This window comes from Acipenser ruthenus, chromosome 2, assembly GCF_902713425.1.
Source record: "Acipenser ruthenus chromosome 2, fAciRut3.2 maternal haplotype, whole genome shotgun sequence".
Classification (NCBI taxonomy): Eukaryota; Metazoa; Chordata; class Actinopteri; order Acipenseriformes; family Acipenseridae; genus Acipenser; species Acipenser ruthenus.
In genome coordinates, this window is record NC_081190.1 from 626,980 (window position 1) to 651,373 (window position 24,394).

General features: G+C 43.2%; 1 protein-coding gene across 2 annotated transcripts in view; it reads left to right on the forward strand.

Moving 5' to 3' along the window:
- Window positions 1-23,092, forward strand: part of LOC117403985 (dedicator of cytokinesis protein 2-like) — a 428,344-nt gene extending 405,252 nt beyond the window's left edge. For both annotated transcript variants that reach the window (XM_058985710.1, XM_058985720.1), the window contains 12 exons: window positions 4,734-4,875; window positions 6,280-6,361; window positions 9,642-9,726; window positions 11,059-11,145; window positions 11,478-11,654; window positions 13,217-13,300; window positions 15,587-15,724; window positions 16,188-16,300; window positions 16,926-17,085; window positions 18,578-18,692; window positions 19,372-19,517; window positions 20,925-23,092. In XM_058985710.1, the coding sequence (XP_058841693.1) occupies window positions 4,734-4,875; window positions 6,280-6,361; window positions 9,642-9,726; window positions 11,059-11,145; window positions 11,478-11,654; window positions 13,217-13,300; window positions 15,587-15,724; window positions 16,188-16,300; window positions 16,926-17,085; window positions 18,578-18,692; window positions 19,372-19,517; window positions 20,925-21,005 (1,410 nt within the window). In that variant the 3' untranslated portion in view covers window positions 21,006-23,092. The remainder of the gene's footprint in view (window positions 1-4,733; window positions 4,876-6,279; window positions 6,362-9,641; window positions 9,727-11,058; window positions 11,146-11,477; window positions 11,655-13,216; window positions 13,301-15,586; window positions 15,725-16,187; window positions 16,301-16,925; window positions 17,086-18,577; window positions 18,693-19,371; window positions 19,518-20,924) is intronic.
- The last annotated feature ends 1,302 nt before the right edge of the window (window positions 23,093-24,394 follow it).

A 24,394-nucleotide genomic window follows, 5' to 3' on the forward strand; every position in this document is an offset into this window, starting at 1 on the left:
CACGGTTTTCAGTGGAATTTTGGAACATGAAAGTCACCGTTTTTTGTTTCTTTGCAAGTAAAGCAGTCGCAGTACTGCTCTGGATTTCTCTTTCGGTGAATACTTGAATCTAAATGCCTGTCAACAGCTGATTCTCGCTAGTGATCTACAGTAACGTACAGGACTTACAGAAGAGCTTCCCTTCATCGCTGTGTAAACTCCTGCTGGATTCTGCTTCACATGATTTGCTGCAGACACATTTTGAGACATGCATTGTCTTGTTTACAGTGTGTAGTATTTTAATTTCCTGCCTAGATTGCATATAGTCACATGACATAATCACTGCACAGCACTATGTGCATGGCGTGTGTTACACGCAGGCACACAACAGAGCTGTACAGTTTAGTTAAAGTGATTTTTTTTGTATGTAATACAAATAATTATGAACCGAAAAAATGAACCGAAAGCCAGTTTTCTTGCGCCCCTCTTCCTGTGTGCTTGGGCCCGGCCGCCCACATGCAGTTTGTGTAAAATGTCCCAAAAACGTCGACCTCGCGTGGGCCCCAGTTCTGCTGTGGGCCCTACGCTATAGCATAATTTGTGTAGAGGTTCATCCGGCCCAGGGATGGATGTATGTACAGACTCCCCCATGTATCCACAGGATGTGATATTCTCCATGTCCTTTGATAAATAATGGTAATACCAAGTTTCATCAAAAAGGGATAGGTGGGTTTCCAGAAATATGGAAAAATGTTAAGTGTACAACTTCCTCCGATCTATCCTCTTCCCCAGGGCTTTCCTCCCCTCCGGAGGATAATATGGATCTATCCTCTTCCCCGGGGATTTCCTCCCCTCCAGAGGATAATATGGATCTATCCTCTTCCCCGGGGATTTCCTCCCCTCCGGAGGATAATATGGATCTATCCTCTTCCCTGGGGATTTCCTCCCCTCCGGAGGATAATATGAATCTATCCTCTTCCCCGGGGATTTCCTCCCCTCCGGAGGATAATATGGATCTATCCTCTTCCCCGGGGATTTCCTCCCCTCCGGAGGATAATATGGATCTATCCTCTTCCCCAGGTATTCCTCCCCTCCGGAGGATAATATGGAAGGGAATGCACGTACCTACAGTCACATACAGGCACGATCATGGTCCATAGGGTTGGGTGTTAGGAGGCAGGTTCTGCAAGGTTCTGAAAATAAACAAATATTATACCGTTTTCTAAAAAAAAGTGTAAAACAATCTCATATTTAAAAAATGTGGCTCCTTTATTTACGTTTGTACTGAATCAGAAGCCACATAGGTATTTGTTGTCAACAAACATACTTAAAAAATGCTGTGAGTCAAGGCAGAGCAATTTCAATCCCAACGCTAGAGGAATCGTCTCTACTGCATCCTACTCAAATACCTCGCAGTATTTCTTCATGATGATTTGCAATGCCTGTCTGTGGTTAATGCAGCCACAGTTTCACCACGTTTTTAACATGCTTAACTACACATTGCTATGCTACTTTGCAATGACTAGGCAACTCTGCAATGCTGGAAAAAAAACAAAGCAATTTGAAGGCTGCTGTCTGTGAAGAGCCTCTGTGCGCCCCTGTGAAAACGCTGTGCCTGCTGTTTCGATGTTATCTCTATGAATAAGCTCTTCAGCAGCCGTTACTGTAGTGGGGTTCCCTGCAGAGCTCTTTATGACCCCTGTGGAGGCCCTTCAGTCTCGCTGCTCCTCCTCATCAGCTTCCTCCAGCTGCCACGCTTCATATTCATTCAGATATTTATCCACGACTGAGATGCCGCATCTCATTTGCAGTATGTGGCATACAGTATGACAAAGTGCCACGTGTCACTTGAGACGAACGCTCGTTATTTCAATGTTTCTAGCAGGGCCACTGAGCCACAGCACGTTCTCTCTCTCTTGTATCCCAAACTTGTCTCAGTTCAAACAGTCGTAGGGCTGTCTGTCTCCTCTCTTGCAGTGGAGGAGCTATGGCAGCGAGTGGCTATAATACTAACCCTGTTCTGTGTTTCCACTGATTGAACTGTGGAACCTGTAAGGCATTGGGAATTCCAGTCAGATCGTGTAACTGGCTGGGCTGCTCTTGTGTTTTAAGAACTGATTTTGTGTCTCAGGACATGGTGCTCCTGCTCCACGGCAGGGTGATTAAAGACAGCCAACTTGTCCGTAAGCAAACCCCCCCTTCCCCTGCTGCAGATTAACATTTAGATGTGCACAATCAAAAGTAATAGATACCTGAACCTTTGCAAACAATGAAAATCGATTATGTGTAGCGGTGCTGTCAAAAGCCCGCCTTTCTGCAGAGACAGACAGGGAGCTTAAAGGATACTCAAGGAATGCAGCACACACCCGATCCAGTTAGATTTATCACTGACGTGTGTGGAGCAGGGGCCGGGTTTCTCCGAAGCTGGAACAGCACCAGGCCCGGTCCACTGCTGCAAGCCAGAGCCACCTGATCAGTGCTCTCATGGAAACAGAAAAAATTAATAAACGCTGTCACAGAATTTCAGGAAAAAGGGCTCAGTCTACCCGTTTGATAGGACATTGCCCTGGTGTGAGGCAGCTTCTGGTGTACCCTCATCTGTGCCCGAATTGGGCACAAATGGTTTGAGGAGCATGGCAGAGAATCATCTTTAAGGCAGTTTTTTTTTTTTCACGATTTCCATGAAATTGTCATGTAATATGTAGTTCCCGTTTATGAAAGAATAGTGTAAATATACATGTTTTGTATCACGTACAAATAAATACAGTAAAAGTTTTCCTTATTGACAACATCAGCTGTTGCATTTAGAACCTGGCAGCCTTTTTGGTTTGATTCTGGTAAATGATGGAACACACTGCATAGAGCTGCATGATTTCTTTAAAATGTTTTCAACAAAAAAGCCAGCAGCTGCATCAAAGATCGGAAATATTTCTGCTGAAGCTTGCTCTGTCCAGATAGAATCTCTATAAAGGAGGAATTCAAAAATGAAATATTCTACAATGTAGCTGTTTTTCGGTTAAGCATTTAAATATTTAGGAAAAGTTAGGAGTTATTATACAAACTTTGTTGTATAATAACTCTAGAGAAAATAATCACATTTTGAATGTGACAACACAATGTTTTCTGCTTTTAATAAATATTATGTTTGATGGTAAAATCATGAAATATCAAGCCATTTTTTACCATGAAAACAATACAGCCCTAGTCATCTCCCATGGACACCACAATCCCATTGAGTTTATATGGGATGAACTTGAACAAACATGATCCTTTGCCTTCTTTTGCTGGCTGTGATCTGTGAACGGTGGCTCAACCTGATATTAGTTGCAGGTTCTAAAAAATGTGGACAGGCCGTGTATATATGTATATTTACATGGGCATCTATACCTCAAGCTATTTTAATCTGTTTGATTTGTAGGGAAATGCTGTAAGGCTTAGCAAACCCCATTAAAATGAAACAAACACTAGAAAACCAGCCAGCACAAATACAATACGAAAGGGATTTACAGATCGCCTTCCATGAAACACCTCAAAGCCCTAAAGGCTTGATAGAAACCCTGCAAGCAGCAGCTAACAGAAAACCCAAGAGAAAGGACAAGCAGCGCCTGCATGCTGTAAGTAGCGCCTGCGTGCTGTAAGTAGCGCCTGCATGCTGGAAGCAGCGCCTGCATGCTGGAAGCAGCACCTGCATGCTGTAAGCAACGCCTGCGTGCTGTAAGCAGCGCCTGCATGCTGGAAGCAGCGCCTGCATGTGGAGCTTGGGGGTCATCAATAGGGTGGATTTGCTGGTGTCTCCTGGGCTCAGTCAGGCTGGGGTCCAATCACAGCACATGCAGGAGAAAGGATAGATCTGTATGGTTTCCACACATGGAGCCCCCTTTCATCTTTACTGATCCTGTCTCAGTGACGCTGCATTTCCATCAGTGCTTCTCCAGCAAGCCCCTCGATGTGCTCCTGTTTCCATCAGAGCAGCCTGGCAGTCTCTTTCCATAAGCCCCTCGATGTGCTCCTGTTTCCATCAGAGCAGCCTGGCAGTCTCTTTCCATAAGCCCCTCGATGTGCTCCTGTTTCCATCAGAGCAGCCTGGCAGTCTCTTTCCATTCCCTTGACCTGGGAGGCACTAGGTCATGGCTGTTAACTTCATTCTGTCTGCTGGGTGCAAAGGTTCCAGCCCACGCAGTTACTTCATTAAATATATTGTAGAGAATCAAAAGGATGGAGTGGCTCACACAGAGGCAAAGCTCATTTTCCACAACCTTTATTGAAATGAAAATTGGTACCCGGAGTTAAGCTAGTTAATAGTGTGCTTTAACAACCATTACCAGACCTCAGAACAGCACTACTTAGATAGGGGTGAATAGCAACTCGCAGCCCAGTGCACCATCAGGGGGGTAGCAATACACACAGTCCTAGCAAGGAGGCCAAGAGTCTGATTTCTGCCTCAGAAATCATTACCCATAATCACTAGCAGCTCTGCATTTGCATATCGCCATTAGATTATACAGATTAACACAAGGGGGAGGTAAACTGCTCCAGTATTATTTATATTAGATTGCAGGGGACAACACTAAAAGGCATGTGGGTGTGCTATACACGTCTTTACTCACCAGCTGCTGGGATGATCTTTATAAAAGCTAAATAAAAGGTAAATGCATAGCATAACCACAGGAAAAAGCATGGGAAAAATACTGTGGTAAACTTTTATAAGGGGAGATCTCAAGGTTTGTTTTGTGTGTTTCTGTCTCCCTCCACAGAACATGATCTTCATCCACCGCGGGAAGGAGTACGAGAGGAGGGAGGACTTTGAGCTGCAGCTCATGACTCAGTTCCCCAGCGCAGAGAAACTCAAGACCACATCGCCCCCTGGAGACGACATCAAGAACTCCCCTGGACAGTGTATCCTACAGTGAGAGGAGACGGGGGGGGGGGGTTGCAGGGTTACAGTTGGAAATTAAATGGTGATGGATTTATGACAGAAGGTAGGAGACAGTTCTTCACACAGAAAGTGGTGAGGGTATGGAATGGGTTCCCTAGTCATGCAGTTGATGCCAGATTACTGAGTGCATTTGAGACCTGTCTTGACAAAGTCCTGAGATCTATCAGCTACTTGGAACCGGGCGAGCACTGATGGGCAGCATAGCCTCCTCTCATTTGTAGATGTTCTTATTGTTTTGATGAACTCTCCTTGTTTAGCTATATTAATGAAATGAGCAATCAGGCCCCTGCTGAACTGAACTGATGGCACTTATCCTGGCTCCATGAACAAGTCTCACTTTACAAGAGTCACTTTATTATCATTCATGCAGTGGGATGGATTTGATTTGCCAAGGGCCTGATTACTTCAGTTCCTGTCTCCTTCTCATTTACATAACGCACAGATCTGAAGGTAGACTGAGGTCAGGGCCAGGTTACACCGAATCTTGAACTGAACTCTAACCTGAAAGAAAGGCACTATCAGACTTGAAAACTGCCATTCAGTCCCACTGAACAGTTTCCAAATGTTGGCAAGTATGCATAAGAACATAAGAAAGTTTACAAACGAGAGGAGGCCGTTCAGCCCATCTTGCTCGTTTGGTTGTTAGTAGCTTATTGGTCCCAGAATCTCATCAAGCAGCTTCTTGAAGGATCCCAGGGTGTCAGCTTCAACAACATTACTGGGGAGTTGGTTCCAGATCCTCACAATTCTCTGTGTAAAAAATTGCCTCCTATGTTCTGTTCTGAATGCCCCCTTTATCTAATCTCCATTTGTGACCCCTGGTCCTTGTTTCTTTTTTCAGGTTGAAAAAGTCCCTTGGGTCGACACTTTTAGAATTTTGAATGCTTGAATCAGATCGTCTTCTTTGTTCAAGACTGAATAGATTCGATTCTTTTAGCCTGTCTGCATATCACATACATTTTAAACCAGATATAATTCTGGTTGCTCTTCTTTGCACTCTTTCTAGAGCAGCAATATCCTTTTTGTAGCGAGGTGACCAGAATGGAACACAGTATTCTAGATGAGGTCTTACTAGTGCATTGTAAAGTTTTAACATTACCTCACTTGATTTAAATTCGATACTTTTCACAATATAGATGAGATGATATTGAAAGCTCTATAACCATGCATGCATGCAAGTCCTAACCCTTTGCATAAGTGCTCGCTTGAATGTACAGTGGATTATTTACATCTTAGATCTTAGAAGGAAAGAAAAAGCTTCCACATCCATGTATTATTATTTCTTTCTCTCTTGACTGTGTTGTCCCATGTTCTTTAAGTCTCTTGCTCCCCCTAGTGTCACCCACCCTTAACTGTGCTCTTAGATATCCAGTGCTTCACTGTCCAGCCGATCCTGGTGGAAAACAACCTGTTTAAGAACAAGTGTGTCCCCGATCAGATCCTCGAGTAAGTGTGACAGATTGAGGTGTCTCAAGGAAACCTTCTTTCACTTCACTTTGAGACTTGTGCATTCTCATCTCAAAAGGCATGTCCTGGCAACATTGTACTGTATCTAGTTAAAAGTGCATTCCACTTCTAAACATAATGTACTGTATTTGACAAGGGTGTTTCTTACATTATAACTATAATCCTGTGTTAAAAGATCAGTTTAATGGGTGTCTTCTATAGAAAATGTTACCTGTACACTGTGGGGTAGGTGCACTAAAGTGTTGTGCCTGTCTCAATAGTCACAAACCAGTTGCAAACGAGTCGGAAGTCTAGGGTGAAATGTACTAAACAAGCGAATGCTATTTCCAGCTTTTTCGGGAATGCTTTGCAGCTGCAGTTTCTGTTTGCGGTTCAAGCGTAGATGAATATGTAATTATCGGCGTTCCTGCATAAATTCTCAAAAAGGGGGCGGAGATAATGCAAATGAGGGTTCTCAAATATTATAATGAGATGTATGAAAGCTGCAGGCAATTGTGACACTTACAATTGCATCAATGTGTTCAGAACTTTTGAAAGCATGTTTTAAACAGTCACAATTGTTGCTGGCATTTCCCAGTCCGTTTTTTCTCGTGTGTTGCCAGTTGTGCTCAATGCATTTTTGAGGCGAACGGCCAAATACCTATTTTTCCCTAAAAGCAGGGTGTACTTACAAGCCTTGAAAACAAATTTCTATGGCATTTCTGGTTTCCGCAACATGTTGGGAGCAATAGGCTGGACACTTGTGCCGGTAACCCCTCCAGCTCATTCTGAACATCTGTATAGGAATAGTTAACACACCTATTCTGCATTTGGCTTATAGGCTGTTAATGATAATATGAATTAGTGGTATAATGCAAAATTGGTTGCAGGTCCTTTGAAGTTGGTATTAACGAGAATGGACTGTCCTCCTGTAAGTATCGTAACTTGTCAATGCGGCTCCATGATCATTCAGTTTCAATTTTAAATACTCTTTTATTCTCATTGTACAGCAATGTGTGCAATGCAGCAGCATGATTTATTTTGTGTTACCGGTAGCCTACAGGCTAAAATAAAAAGAAAGTGCGCTGGGTGCTCATTTGATTTTGCTACTGTACTGTACAGATTTATATATTATTTCATATTGTAATGTGCAGCCTACCCAAAACACATTAGTGTTTTTTCAGCACAATGATTTATACATTTAAAATACATTGAGCCTTATAAATGTATGTGTGTGTGTGATTTTATTGTATTTTTTAAAACCCGACACCTCCTAACAAAAGCAATGTTGTTTTGATTCTTGCACCCTTGCATGTATAGACGTTATCCTTCGGACACCCTCTACTGCAGCAAACCACAACTCAGCTCCCGCTATTTATTTGAACAATGTCGCCCGACTCTCGCAATAGAGCTCACTAAGAAGATGCAACAAATATTTCAATTAGTATATTGCGTCTCTTTTCATTAACATATTTTCTCTTAATAAATACGACAAAATGTATGGGATGTTTGCGCTGCTGCTGGCCCATCTTAGTACACCTGCCCCTGTGTTTAATTAACAGGGCAATTCCAGATGTGTCCCATTTTGCTGAATATTACCACTATGTACTATTTTCTTTAAAAAAAAAAAAAAAAGATGTGGTAGAAAATCAGGATAGGCCATAAACATTTCATTTTTCAGGAATTTATGTTTATTTTTAATAAGAAGCAAGGTTAGCTTTTCTAAAGAAAAGAAAATCGTGGGTTGTCAAGTTTTTCCAGGACACCCCTAAAAGTGAAGACATGTTTTTAAAACCAACACATGAAAGCAAGCAGAGAGTGGAGTCCTTACAGCTAAAAGCGCCTCTGGAGACTGTAAACAAACCGGGCTGTCAACAGACACTGCCGCTCTGCACAGCAGATCCAGCAGCAGGGGTCTTCCCTCATTTGTACGATTGTTTTCCAGCTGGGTCGAAAGGCTCCAGGGGGCAAAGCTAATGTTGATCTAATTGTCTGTACAAAGCAGCAGCATCTAGCAAGAGCCATTAGGCTCTATTTGCTTTGTATTTGTGTGGCAGGATCTCATATAATTAAGCAAGTAAATTACAATTTCAGAGCCGGGAGCCCTATTATCTCTATCAGTTTTTAATGCAGCTCGCAGTGCTGGCTGTCTCGAGGACAGATGGGCAGAGCCTCCAAAGCACAGCTCAGTGTGCCCCTGAAGACACAGGGGGGAGAACCTCACCTCCTAAAGGGATGAGCTACGATGAAAGGGTGCAGGAACTTCATTTAGTTAGCCTGGAACAAAGGAGAATTAGGGGAGACTTGATTAAAGTCTTTAAAATCTTAAAAGCAGTTGAAATTAACCCGAAGAATACAGAAACCAGGACCAGAAGACACAGATGGAAATTAAGTGGAAAGAGACTTAGGAGCATTGATGGGCTGAATGGCCTCCCTCTTGTTCTTAACCCTTTGCGGTCCATTTATTCAGCGCCTGTCAGGTGTGTCAGGTCCAATTTATTTTCACACGCGCAGTTTATTTTAGACGCGCTGTTTAAAAGTATTTTTTTCACAGTAAAACTGGTTTAAAAGGCACTGCATATCAACAGGACACTCAGTACTGCATCTCCAGTCCCGCCCCACCCCTTGTTCGCTGTATTTTTCTCATACCTCTTCATACCTCTTCTCATCGCTCGTTTTATCACCAAGCTCCTCAATAATGCAATCCAAGTCATTATTTTATTACTATAACATCTCAAAAAGCTTGGCAAATGTCCGTGATATTCTTTGAGCGCTGGATGCAGAAGCAGCTATCTTGGACCGGAAAGGAAAAATTGTAATGTCAGACCTGGTCCGACATAGGACCGCAAAGGGTTAAATTTCCATTTATGTTAGTATGGAATGGGTCAGAAAGTATTGCTGTCTTATATGATCAACATACAGGATCAAGAAAGCTACACAAATATGAGGGGCTTATTACGAATCGTTTTCTTGTTAACCCTTAGTTTTGAGTTTCTTGGTAAGTGTGTAATAGTACCGCCTCCAATCAGTGTACTCTCTATTGTAAAAGCATTAGAACTGTGCAGATACAATATCTAACCTCATAACTGTGTATAATGTAGGGATTTACTGCTGATATCAGCATGACATTATTGCAAACAAGAGATTCCCTAAACAGATAAATAGAATCATCCATACAAACCATGATTATAATGTACTTAAGAGGCATAGACAGCTAAATATAAGAAAACAAAGATACATGAATATTCAGGTTTCTAACAAACTTCTTTTTGTTTTTTAGTTTCTACAAAGCCAATAAAGTTCAGAACTTCACCTACTCTCGGCCAGTTAGGAAGGGACCCAAAAACCCCGAGAACGAGTTTGCGGTAAAAACATAATCACCTGCATCCGTGCACTGAATCACTGTGCTTATATCACCTGCATCCTCACACTGAATCACTGTGCTTATATCACCTGCATCCTCGCACTGAATCACTGTGCTTATATCACCTGCATCCTCGCACTGAATCACTGTGCTTATATCACCTGCATCCTCGCACTGAATCACTGTGCTTATATCACCTGCATCCTCGCACTGAATCACTGTGCTTATATCACCTGCATCCTCGCACTGAATCACTGTGCTTATATCACCTGCATCCTCGCACTGAATCACTGTGCTTATATCACCTGCATCCTCGCACTGAATCACTGTGCTTATATCACCTGCATCCTCGCACTGAATCACTGTGCTTATATCACCTGCATCCTCGCACTGCATCACTGTGCTTATATCACCTGCATCCTCGCACTGCATCACTGTGCTTATATCACCTGCATCCTCGCACTGCATCACTGTGCTTATATCACCTGCATCCTCGCACTGCATCACTGTGCTTATATCACCTGCATCCTCGCACTGCATCACTTTGCTTATATCACCTGCATCCTCGCACTGCATCACTGTGCTTATATCACCTGCATCCTCGCACTGCATCACTGTGCTTATATCACCTGCATCCTCGCACTGCATCACTGTGCTTATATCACCTGCATCCTCGCACTGCATCACTTTGCTTATATCACCTGCATCCTCGCACTGCATCACTGTGCTTATATCACCTGCATCCTCGCACTGCATCACTGTGCTTATATCACCTGCATCCTCACACTGCGTCACTGTGCTATAACCAGCTTTGGTGACCTGTGGTATTATTTAAATTATATTATAACATGCTCAAGGTCATTTAAAGCCAATTGGAGCACAGATCGTCATTAATTTGTTACACAACAACAGCACAAATCCTGCACAACCTTTGCACATTTCCTCAACCATGCAGATGTACCACTAATGAGTTCCCATAGCCAGCTATACTGTACTACAGCCTCAGATGAGACGTGCATTCCACTTACATCACAGTTTGAAGCAATGTCTGTGTCATGGTTCAGTTCAAACACAGCACCATAGCCGCCACGGCCCCTGAGCTCACAACGTGTCTCCTGTCTAACTGCACGGATAGAAGGAGCTGCAGTAACCGAGGAGCTTTACCTGGTAACACCAGGGGGCGCTGCACTTGCCATTCTGCTTGTGTTGACTAATCCTGCTGGCCGGGTGTAAATATTCCCTCGGTAACCAAGCACTGCTGCTCATGATTATTCCATATTTCACTTTTTTCATTTTTATTTTTTTCTTGTTTGTGTTTCCTCTCTGCTCTCAGACCATGTGGATCGAGCGAACCACCTTCAGCACGGCATACAGACTGCCGGATATCCTGCGCTGGTACAAGGTGACCAGCATGTGCGAGGTGAGTACGGCACCGTCAGAGCCCCTCTAAATCTGAAGTGCAGGATCATTATTTCATATATAAGTGTGTAAAACATTTTCAGCAGTCTGATTTCTAATGAAAAGTAGATATCAAAAACATAAAATGAAGACTGGACATGTTAGTCAGAACATGGTCTGGTAGGAACTGCTTCAGTTAAGCGAGGGTATTCTGTACTGTCAAAGATCTGAATGTACAGACAACTCTGAGGATTGTGCCCATCTCTTCACTCTCCTATACTGTTGAATTCAATTATGTTTCTCCTCATTGAGGACGGTTTTCTGTTACTGGAGTTTTTGCTGTATGATTCCTAGATCACGCTGAGTCCGCTGGAGAACGCCATTGAGACGATGCAGACAGCCAATGAAAAGATCCTGACTATGATCAAACAGCAGCAGAGCGACCCCTCACTCTCCATCAACCCGCTCTCCATGCTGCTCAATGGCATTGTGGACCCAGCTGTCATGGGAGGCTTCGCCAAGTACGAGAAGGTCTGTCTCTCTCTGTTTGTCTGCATGTCTGCCTGTCTCTCTGTTTGCCTGCATGTCTGCCTGTCTCTCGTTCCGAGTATCTGCCTGTCTCTCTGCCTGCTTGTTTGTCTGTGTCTCTCTGTATGCCTGTCTCTGTATCTGTGTCTGTCTGTCTGTGTGTCTATCTGTCTATCTGTATGCATGTCTGTGTGTCTGCCTAGCTTTCTCTGATATGTAGCCAACTTGAGGTTCTTAAGAGACATGGAATTACATAGCTTGGTTGTTTGGATCTAGTTTTGCTTTATTATTGCTTTTAAAATACAGACATCTCGACTCAAACTCAATAAAAACCAGATCGTTGTTGAGCACCTTGTCCTCACCTTAAACACCAGCTACAGTAAAGGCAGCTGAGCGTTGAACTGCATGTACAGCACTGAGCACCATCATAGACACAGGGATACTAAACAGAAAAGGACATTAAAAACGATATTGTCCTGGTATTAGCTGTGCCCCTGGGGCAGCCCCTGCAGCATTCTGCACCATGCAGACAGGCATAGTGCAAGAGCACCCCCTACTGTCCACACACCACCTCAAATCATCAGGAACTACACTAACAGCCCAGGGCACAACACTGTATCTCCAGAAATATTACAAGCATCTTTAAATGGCAGTTTGGCTTGACTCATTCAATATGCTTCTTGATCTGTGTTTTTTGTGTGTGTGTGTGTTTGTTTGTTTGTTTGTGTGTGTGTGTGTGTGTGTGTGTGTGTGTTTGTTTGTTTGTATTTTCTGTTGGGCTGTGATCGTGCAGCTTTTTGACAGCTCTGGCAAATCTTCTTGAAGTTCAAATCAGCTATAATTACTTAGCGGATAAAGGAAAGTATTACATAAACACACCATGTCCCATACGGCATTAGATTTTCCTTCTGCAGCACGCAGTGTAAATGTGCGTTTCCAAATTTAGGAGGTGAGATTAGCAAATGTGTGTTTCCAAATTTAGGAGGTGAGATTAGCTGGATACTGTGAAGCCGATGAACAGCGTGTTTGACAGGAACAGTGCAGGAGCTTTGCGATGGCTAGAGTATGGTAATACTGCAGCCGTGCTGGCTGTCTTTGGGTCTTTTTAGACCCACAAGCATGCATACCCATGGATCTCTGGGGCAGCAGTGTAGGAAGTGTGGTGTTGGAGGCTCTGGAGAGGGCGTACTCTCCCCGAGGGCTCTACCAGCATGTAATGTACAAAAACAAAAAATCGTTTACTGTTTTGGTGAGAGACAGGTCTTGTGATATGCATGACATCTACTTTCACTGCAGTAGTGTCTTTTTTTCTAGTTTGTGATTTTCTGATTCCTTAGTTTTTAGTTGGGGGTCCCCAGTTCAAAACAGTTTTTTAAAAAGGGGTCCCCCAAACAAAAGTGTTTAAGAACCACTGCTGTAGATCACACTTCTGTACACCAAGCCTATTTGGCTACCCAGATTTGTATCGCTTCTCATTTGCCGGCAGTCTGGCTCTAGATGGATTCTCATTGGTCCGTTTGTGTACTGAGGGTGGCAGGATCTCTGATGGGCTCTCTTCCCTGCAGGCGTTCTTCACTGAAGACTACAAGCAGAAGCACCCGGAAGACCAGGAGAAAATCCTCAAGCTGCAGGACCTCATTGCCTGGCAGGTAGGCATACTAATAATAATACTAATAATAATAATAAACCTCACAGATCATCTCAGCTAATCCTCTGCATTTAACCTCATCTCATCTCATTGACAGGGGTCAGAATCCCTAACCGCAGCTCAGCACACAACACTGCCACTTACACTCTCCTCCAACTTTAACCTCAGCCATCTGTGAGATCCAGGTCATGGCACCAATATAGCAGGGCATAGGCTGGGCATGAATCAGGGACCCAGGCTCATATGCACTGTGCTTAAGACACTCGCGTGCAGAGTGCGAGGGCATTGGTTCACACTCAACCTCCGCCCTGTTACACAGACACTATCCCACAGGGAGATGCCCTCTAAGTGCTATAAAATAATAATAATAAAATTCTGTTCATATAGTTGTCGTTTTTTAAATTCTCTCAATCCCAAATTCTAGGTGATGCAAAACTTTTGGCCATAGCTGTATTCACAGCATGAATTCATCTTGCTCATTTTTTCCAATTGTATCTCTTGTGAAGTGCACAGAACAGGACTATCTGTTTTAACTGTCTGGAAATAAAGTGGAAAGCGAAGGAGAGATTTCTCAGCCGGCTTCATGTTCTCATTAATACTTCAGCACATTCTTATGTCTGATACCTTTGAAGAAGATAGAACTGTTCTGGCAGTGGCAAGTTTTTAAAGACATCATCAGAAATGATGTATTTCTTTCTCCAGGTAGTGAGATTACTGAGCTGGCTATCATCCGGTGTGATCAGGGGATAGAGGAGTCCTGTTATTGTGTTAACTGCAGCAGTCTGTAATTACATGTCTGTGCTATTAAAAGCTTCAAATAATTCAACAAATACATACAGTAATTATGCTGTCAACTCATAAGCAGTTAAGGAGATTCTGTCAAACGTTCAGAGCAGGATAACCCCTATGAGATAAACAGCTTGTTTCCAAGGGGGTCTGTAACAGGGCGAGCAGCCCTGTACATTGTTTATTTATTTTTAGATCGGGGTCTCCCCCTCCGCCCCTGTGCAGATTGTTTTGTATTGTTTATTTATTTTTAGTGTATTGTATTTGTCGGCGAGCGCCGTATGTTTTATTGTTTTGATTAAATGACGGCGTAGCGCCGTGTTATTGTTTTGTTTATTTTTCAAACGTGTCCTGGCAGAGGCGAGATCGGTGCTCGTCCTCTGCCAGGAGTAATAATTAATAAACCCGTGCAGATTGTGGCCGAGGGGTAGTAGGATGATTTACTAATTAGTTAAACCCCTCGGCCATGATATAAAAAGCCTGCAGATCTCCAACTCGGGGTGGGTGTTTTAGGTGGGTGTTGTAGGTGCGGAGAGAGCGAGACGGAGATTAAAAGCGAAACTAAAAGAAAATAACATAGGAACAGTGAAGGCAATCTGCCCAGCCTGACCTGTGTTTTATTTATTTTGTGTCCGTGATTTGTTTATGTTTAAACCTTTTATTTAGCTCTGTGAGCGAGTGTTTATTTTTGTTTGAATATTTTATTTATTTTTGGTTGCTTTAAATAAAACGGCGCCCGCGCCACTGCACCTTACTTTTTGTTTTTGTTGTCCCTTCTTCTGGTCTGACGTCACCCTCAGCCATTCCTGCCACAGGGTCCTACAGGACAACATCAGCAGCTCCCAGCGCACATGCACACACGTACACGCATGCACACACATTACAGTACATTAACACATCATACAGACAACACTACCATCATAATCCATGTCAATACATCCATTTAGTTACAACAGCAATGTTCAACACTGGAAATAGGCAGGACTTTAACTGTGTTGCCAGGGTTCTGGCTGTTTTTAAAATAACAGAGAGAATCAAACTTATTGGTAGTCTTGCTCCTTCTGACGTGTATCTTTCAGGGGCTCTCAAAATACCATCATAAATCACTCATCCTTTAGAGTATCCTGCTGAATATACAACTGCTTTCACCTCTTTTAGTTAATGAGATGTTTCTGAACAGCCGAGCTGAAGACAAGCTGTGAATTAGTGATGCAGATGTTTCCTTAGCCTGGAAACTTCCGCTCTGGCCTCATCTGGTCAGTTGCTGGTCAGACGCAAAGAGTGTTCATGCAGCTGCTCAGGATGAAGATAATCCTGGTAGATGGAGGTCCTACCCTGCTGGAGATTCTGGTACAGTACAGTACGAGTCAGTCCCCCTGATTTAAGTTTGGGCAAAGATACCCCTGGAGTTGATGCTCCCCAGCCAGTTTCCTCGGGCAGTCCATCGACAGTCTGGTGGTGGTGATGATGGTGATGATGATGATGATGGCCTCTGTTTCAGATCCCTCTGCTGGCTAGTGGAATTCACATCCACGGGCAGAAAGTGACGGGGGACCTGAAACCCTTCCATGAGCGCATGGAGGAGTGCTTCACCCAGCTCAGGGCCAAGGTGGAGAGCCAGTATGGAGTGCGGCAGCTGGTAAGATCCTTAAGAGCCTTCAGCACAAAGCAGATCCCACTGGCATCCATTAATACAGCCATTCAGAATTCAAAGACACTCATTAAAAGATTTCAGCACAAAGCAGATCCCACCGGCATCCATTAATACAGCCATTCAGAATTCAAAGACACTCATTGAGACTTGGGGTACCGGTAGTGCCTGCACTCTCCACACCAAACTAAATCTCTTTCCCGGTTTTTTATAACAGTGATGTGATTTTTTTCCCTTTCAAATAATAAAAGGTTACTTGAATGGAGAAAACAATGAGTAGTATTACAACATAACTCTCCATTCAGTTTTTTTTGGCTGAAATAAATATGATCCTCAGGTTTCTGACCCCTCTCCCCCCTGCCTCTCTCCCCTCTCCTCTCCCCTCTCCCCCCTCTCCCCTCTCCCCTCCATGTCACTCTCTTTCCCTTTCCCATGCTCTCCCCCCCCCCAGCCATTGTTTGAAGGTCCTCACAGCTCCCGCCCTCGCTCCATGATGACCTCATTCAGACCCATGTCCACCATCTCTACCGGGTCGCTGGGGTCCCCCGGATTTGACAAGGACAGGTCAGCAGCACCTCCTCAACACTACAACACATTACCAGTCATTAGAACATACAGAAATACACTTAGAATGCTGCAGGGAATGTAGATCTTTCATTTAGAAACATCCACAACACATTCTATAGAAACAGATTAAATACTTTAAAATCAGCTTTTTGTCTTTTTTATTTAATGTACTGTAATATGTTTATAAGTGTTCACTGGCTCCCAAGAAACACTGTCAACTGAACAATTATAAACATACAGTACAACACTGCCCCCTGTCTCTCCGGAGCAAACCCACTGTATTTATTGTGTCAAAGGGAAAGCTGTGTTGCTAAAAGCTAACATGATTTATAGAGCATGCCTTTCAGCCCAAAATTGTGCCAATAATGCATATCAATTAAAAAAAAAATTCTACTCGCTTAGGCACATTCCTGGCAGCAATTCAGCAAGTCAGAACCAAATAATAAATAGAAAGTTGTTGCATTAAATGTAAAAACCTGGCACACAATTAACAGGTTTCACAATGAAGAGCCCCCAGTGAAGTAAGTGATTTAGTATGGTATAATGTGCAATGAAAAACTGGGAACTCTAGTTATAAGTATCTCTTTAACAGCAGTCTAAATACATTTCAATGTGTTTGTAGTCTGGAGCTGCCCCTACCGAAGAAGGGAATCTCCAAATCACAGGAGAAGGTGGATGTGGAGGAGAAGAAGAGTGAGAAGAGAGAGAACAGGAACAGCCTGCTCTTCATGTACCGGAAGAACGATCGTCCGTCCATCTCTGACACCACCGAGCACAGCAAGGTAAACCAGCCTGCTGCAGGTTGGCATGCTGATAGCAGCTGATAATAACACTCACCTGTCGACTAGACAGCACCCAGCCCTTGCCTCTCCATTCAGTTCCATGGGCTGAGATGCCATGCCATTACATTGGCGCCCGAACAGGGACCGACTTCTGTCCCCTGTGATTGAAAAAGGCAATGTAAAGGTCTGTGTTTTTTGCATTAGAAAAGCTGTAGCATGTATGTTGACTTGCGAGACGTGTAATTGTCTCTAGTTCCAGATCCTGGGGGACAGCAAGTGGTCACGGAATCCCTGAGCCTGGTTCGAGGACCAGCTCTGATTAACCCTTTGCAGTCCTATGTCAGACCTGGTCCGACATTATTATTTTCCCTTTCCGGTCCAATGTTGGACACTGTCCGACATCATCAAAAAGACGTAAAAAAAAACAGGTCTCTAGTCATTTTTTCTCCGGAAAAAGCTGAGAAAACCATTCAATGGGCGAGTGAGACTGATAGGAGCCGAGAGAAGCCGAAAAAAAGGGGGCGTATCTCATGAATACAGATCGCCCCGGCACCACATAGATAACACGGACATAAACAAACAAGATAGCTGCTTCTGCATTCAGTGCTCAAAGAATATCACAGACATTTGCAGAGCTTTTTTTAGATGTTATAGTAATAAAATAATGACTTGGATCGCATTATTGAGGAGTTTGGTGATAAAATGAGCGATCAGGTATGCACGACTATCAAGAGGTATGTGAAAAATACAGCGAACGGGGGGGGGCGGAGTTGGAGATGCAGTACTGAGTGTCCTGTTGATATGCAGTGCCTTTAAAACCTGTTTTACTGTGAAAAAAATACTTTTAAAACAGCGCATCTAAAATAAACTGCAAGTGTGAAAATAAATTGTACCCGACGCGCCTGAGACACGCTGAATAAATGGACCGCAAAGGGTTAAGCAAGGAGAGTATGTAATGAATACTGACATTAGCATGAGACTTACTTATCTCACAGCTACAGAGCTTGCTCTTTAGTGGAATGTTAAGGCATTCATCTTTGAATAGTGATGCTAGCAGTTCGCTTCCAGCCCTTGCCTCTCTATGTAATTCAATCTGCTGAGCTGCCATGCCATAAGAAGGTGCATGTACTGCTGTGATATGCCCACAGAATTGACAAGAACAGCCAAATAACAACTTCCCCCTTACGGCCATTATTTTAACAAGCCACAAGGATATGATGTGCATTTGAAGAGTTTCAGAACGTATGCAGAGGGCTCTGTCCGGTTCATTGCACAGTGGATGACTGGCCTGGACTACAGTGTGTGAATGACACATATCTAAGCTATAACAGATATTGCAGGTGTAGAGGAATTGGTATTCAACAGGAGACAGGCGCAGAAGACCGTCAGGGTCTTATAAACATTACCTGGTGTCACTTAACAACTCGTTTTCTTGGTTTTGTTTTTGAACTCTTCCAAAGTGTCTGAAATGCTCTTTTCTCTTCTCACTCAGGATGTGGGGGCGAGCATGTCCCGAAACATGAGCGACAGTGTGCTTGATAAGAGGGACGAGCAGAGACCCGCTCCTCAAGGCAAGACCACCAGCTCCTCTCTCCCCGCTATATCAGGTGAGCTGTCACTCAGAGCCGAGGCAGGGCCAGTTCTTCGCCTGCTGCCTCAGCCTGTGTTTGCTGTTACTTTAGGAAGCATTGGGGGGTATCCTGTGCTCCAGCGTTCCGTCTTTATTTCACTGTCTGACTCACATCACAAAATCATGACCTTTTGAAAACAGTGAATTGGTGACTTATACTGTAAAATATAGCACATGCTGATTTACTGTCGTACATGGCCAAACCATGAATTAGTCAAATTAGCTGAATCATCGAATCGTGACATGACGAAGGAGCACTGTACTATACATCCACACAGCCTTGTCTTTAATGAAGGAGCACTGTACTATACATCCACACAGCCTTGTCTTTAATGAAGGAGCACTGTACTATACATCCACACAGCCTTGTCTTTAATGAAGGAGCACTGTACTATACATTCACACAGCCTTGTCTTTAATGAAGGAGCACTGTACTATACACCCATGTAGCCTTGTCTTTAATGAAGGAGCACTGTACTATACATCCATGTAGCCTTGTCTTTAATGAAGGAGCACTGTACTATACATCCATGTAGCCTTGTCTTTAATGAAGGAGCTCTACTATACATCCATGTAGCCTTGTCTTTAATGAAGGAGCACTGTACTATACATCCATGTAGCCTTGTCTTTAAAGGGCTGAAACTTTCTTTTTGCAGGATCGAGGAAGAACAGTTTTGGGGGCCGAGTGAAGAGCGCCAAGCCCCCCCCTCTCCCGAAGAAGATCAGCCCCACGGTGTACGAGCAGTTCAGCCCCGACGCACCCCCAGAGGCCCCCCGCCCTGCCAGACTGGGCTCCGTCAAGGTAATCAATCAATCAATCAATCCTTTATTTATATAACGTCTTTATACAGCGTCTTTCATACAAAACGTATATCAAAGCGCTGTACAGAACAAAACAGAAGACAATCTAAATACAATTCATGTGTATAGAAATTAAAGAAAAAAAGAGTTTAAAATTCAGTTTAAAAATGCTAATCTAAAAAAGTATGTTTTCAATTTTGACTTCAATTCATCAACTGATGTAGCCCTTCTGCTATGAGGTGGCAGAGCATTCCACAATCTGGGAGCACAGTGACTACAAGCTCTCTCTCCCTTCCTTTGTGTGTACACTTGTGGGAGGCACAGGCCGATCTTAAATCACGAGAAGGTATAGATGTGACTAGAAGCTCCTTTATATAATCTGGTGCCATAGCTTTAAGTGCTTTATAAGTAATAAGTAAAATTGTAAAATCAACTCTAAACTTCACTGGGAGCCAGTGCAGTGAAGCCAGCACAGGTGTTACATGGTCTCTTTTTTTCATTCTGCTGAGAAGCCCAGCAGCTGCATTCTGTATACGCCGCAGTGAAGCCCAGCAGCTGCATTCTGTATAAGCTGCAGATTTATGGTGTGACCCGGAAGCCCAGTGAATAGATAACTGCATAGAATGGATCGGGAAGCATGAATTAGTTTATCAGCATCAGGCAAAGATAGAAATGACCTCATTTTAGCAATGTTTCGCAAAATGGTAAAAGGACAGTTTGGTGATATTGCAAATATGCGACTCAACAGATAAATCAGAGTCAAATGAGACCCCTCGATTTTTCACTTCTGTTTTTATGTTTGTGGTCAAATTGCCCAGATCAGTTTTTAGAGATTGTGTTGCTTCTAGTTGCTGCTGAGAACTTAATAACAGCAGCAATCTCTTATCAGAGTTTAACTGCTAGGGCAGCAGTGTGGAGTAGTGGTTAGGGCTCTGGACTCTGGACTGGAGGGTCGTGGGTTCAATCCCTGGTAGGGGACACTGCTGCTGTACCCTTGAGCAAGGTACTTAACCTGGCTTGCTCCAGTAAAAACCCAACTGTATAAATGGGTAATTGTATGTAAAAAAAATAATGCGATATCTTGTAACAATTGTAAGTCGCCCTGGATAAGGGCGTCAGCTAAGAAATAAATAATAATAATAATAATAATAATAATAATAATAACTGCAACTGTAAGGAATGTTGCTGATGCTGAATCATGGAGATCTTTCAAAACACAACTTTACAGTTCAGGTTTGAGATCCATCAGCTGCTACGAAAGCTGAAGGGCCCAGCAGCCTCTGGTCATTGAAATGTTCTGAAGGGGGTTTGGAGCCCAAGGGGGCACATTGCACAGTGAATTCCTATAAACAGTGAACATCAAAAGTTTTAAACAGTATCAAACTCTTTTTTTTCCCCTCCCTTACAGTCTCCAAGTTCGTTGAGCCCTGTGAAGTCAAAGTCTCCACCCACTCCCCCACCCAAGGGCAAACGCCAGAGCCAAATGTGAGACAATCAAAACTTTTCATCAGTGAACCAAACCAATCAGAGCTTCTCTTCAGTGAACCAAACCAATCAGAGCTTCTCTTCAGTGAACCAAACCAATCAGAGCTTCTCTTCAGTGAACCAATAAGATCGCCTCTTTAACAAATCAGAGCTTCTTTTTATTAAACCAATCAAAGTGTCTTGTCTTTACAGTGAATCAATCAGAACTTTGTCTCCGTGAACCAATCAGAACTTGTCTACAGTGACCCAATCAGAACTTCTTCTCAGTGAACCAATCAGAACATGTCTACTGTGAAACAATCATAACATCTTTTCATTGAAAGTTTGACACAACAAGTAGACTTCTGATCAACATGAAACACAAACAACTAAGTGTGCAGATATTCAACTGAAAGTAGCGTGTGAGAAACTTCGAGATACACAGACAGACAGGGCTCCAATTCTCCTTCTTCCCCCTCCCCCTCCCTACCTGAGTTTAGGATTATGGGGTAGCCCTTTAAATCTAATCAGGTTTGCCAAACTGTTTGTTTTTTTGTTTTTTTGGGGTTAATACAGTCGGCAAGCAGGGGTCACTGTGGCTTCATGTCAGGTAAAGAGAATCTAAATCTAGAATCCGTTTCCCAGCCAAGAGTTTTTTTGGTTTGTTTTTTAAATAATACTTTTTAAATAGCTGTTTCCTGTAAAATTATTGTCAGCACAACAGATGCCCTTTTTACTGTCTAATCTTGATAGTCTGCACAATCTGCTTTTTGATACAGCAGAGTGCACCAAAAGGCTTGCATGCAGTATAGAGCAGGAGGTGAATGAATTCGGTGTTAACATTGAACATGAGTGTGGGACAATGCAGCTTGAAATCCAGCCTGATACCTAGTTTGAAAAGTTCTGACAGAACAGCTACTTAGTTTTTCATATGTCATATAAAAGGACAAATACTGTGAATGCCAAGCTTGTCAAGGCAACCTCTCGACTTCATGTCAACCCCTTCACTGTTGCATTTTAGCTGGAAAGCTGCAATCCTAAAAGACAGAGAGGAATGCTTGCACAGGTGTTATTGCTGGCAAGTGTAACATAACCAATAATTACCAGGTTTTACGTAGCCGCAGATGTCCACCAGATGGCGGACAATGATTAAAAAAGCAACAGTCCAGTCATTCAATATGTGAAGGCTGCCTGCACCTGGTAGGGTCTTTAATATCCACCTTGCATTGCAATTGCTGTTCTAGGAAAGGTTGACCAGGTGCCCCTTAATCATGTCCTGAACAGCACTGTGTGCAAGCAGTGACAGGGAGGCGATGAGCCGGAGATTGAGGACAAACTTATTAACAATCACCTTCAATTCGAAGAAAAGCAATGAAACTCCTGCATACCTCATTTGTTAACAGTTCTGTTTATTTAATAAGAATTATACGGTGCATTACAGGTACAGCGATCATTTTACTTAAGGTTTTTTTAAACTCACATCCCACTGCATCCAGTACCTTTACCTGTCCTTTACTTTAAGAGACACGGGACTACAACTACCAGCATGCACTGTAATTTAAAACTACATGATGGAGACCTTTTAAATTCCCCAGCGAGGAGGAACCCTGCTAGCACCAGCCTGGTGAACCTGAAGCAGTATGATCCCCCCACACCTCATTTGTTGACACTTGTATGTATTTGTTTAGTTAGTTTAATAAGAATTTGACAGCAGTTACAATGCCATGTGGATTCTGTAGACCTTCCCAGGGGCAGGCAACCTCAGCTCCTCCAGTCTACTTCATTGCAGGTGCCTTGATCCCGTAATCGACCCTGCATGGTTAGGGTTGTCTCCCCGTGTTGCTTTGTACCAGTGTACTGCACCTCTGTAGCAGGACTGCAGCTGTGACCTCCCCTTACCTTCCTGTCCTTTGTATGGCTGCCATTGGCAGGGGCTGGGACTCTGAGGGAGGTACAGTGGAGCTCGAACCCAGCCCCACACAATTCAATTCAGCTCAGCTCAGTCTGCAGGGTGTCCAGTGCCATTTAGACAGTGCGCTCCCTCTCTCCACACTTTCAGCTTGTTAAGTGTCCTGCTCTGTAACTGTGATTTTAATAAAGCTCATTAACAATAACAAGCCAAAGCTGTTGTTTTTATTTCTCATTGTAGTAAAAAATAAAAAAAATTAAAAACGAACCGTGGCGCAGGGGTCAGTCAGTGCAAGACTGACCCCTGCGGCATAAATGGGGTACTGCACTGAAAGGGAAACAAACCAGGTCCTTGATCTGCTGTAGCTTTTAACTACAGTACTAGCCTTGGTTAAAAAATAAATAAATAAATAAAAGGTTCTACAGCAGCGGGCTGGACTGAGTGTTCATCCACAGCTTCTGCCGTTTGAATTTTTGAATCCGACATTGAATCTAATATTAGCTATGGTTTGAATCTGACATTGAATCTAATATTAGCTAGTGTAAAACTGAAAATAACAATAATTTGAAAATAAACTGTGTACATTGTTAATACAAACTGAACCGTGTCATGGTCAACATGGTTTGTCTCAAGAGAACAACAGCAAATCAATACGTGTACTAAAATATTTGAAACGCATACTAAATAACACGTTTCTGACCTGCATGGCCTTCTATACTGCTGCGAATTTGACGTGTGCAATACTAAACTTGTTCAGCATATATATTTAAATGGTTAAACATTTAGACACAAATGTCTAATGGGGTGTTATATTATAGTACCTGGCCAACATTTAACACTCCACATTAGACAGAGAGAGTGGAACAAAACACAAAATAGACACGTTTTAAACGGGTTTCAGCGTAATTGTATTTATTTCTTGACAACACACCATCCCTCCCTCCCTTGCTTCGTACTGCCCCATGCTGTTAGTAACCTCCCTACAAAGCAATACACAATGTTCAATGCAGATGAAGGCTACAAAGCTAAAGTTATTCCCCAAACCCTCCTTCAGGGGTTTGTTCTGAGATAAAGAATATACAGTACAGGTTTCCCAGCTAGGTTAAAAGCTCCTGGAAGTGTTACATTATATTGTGCTTGTTTAGTTTTAGTTTTTTAAACTAACTTGTTACTGGTCCTGAAATGAATGCAACCAGTCATATAAAAGCAAGAGTCACGGGGAAGCTGAAGGATCTCGGTGACTTCACAAGCTGCATGAGTTTGCATGCAACCAGCAAGATTCACAACACAGTGGCTGCATTGACCAACTGTAGTGTCTATGAAGACACTCTTCCTGGAAAGGCAACTCTTGCAGAAAACTACAACAGGCAAGAAAGCACACCACCGGTCAGAGGCAGGTCATGACAAGTCGAGCCTGCAGCCTGGTACAACGTCTCAAGAAAGCACACCACCGGTCGGAGGCAGGTCATGACAAGTCGAGCCTGCAGCCTAGTGCAACGTATCAA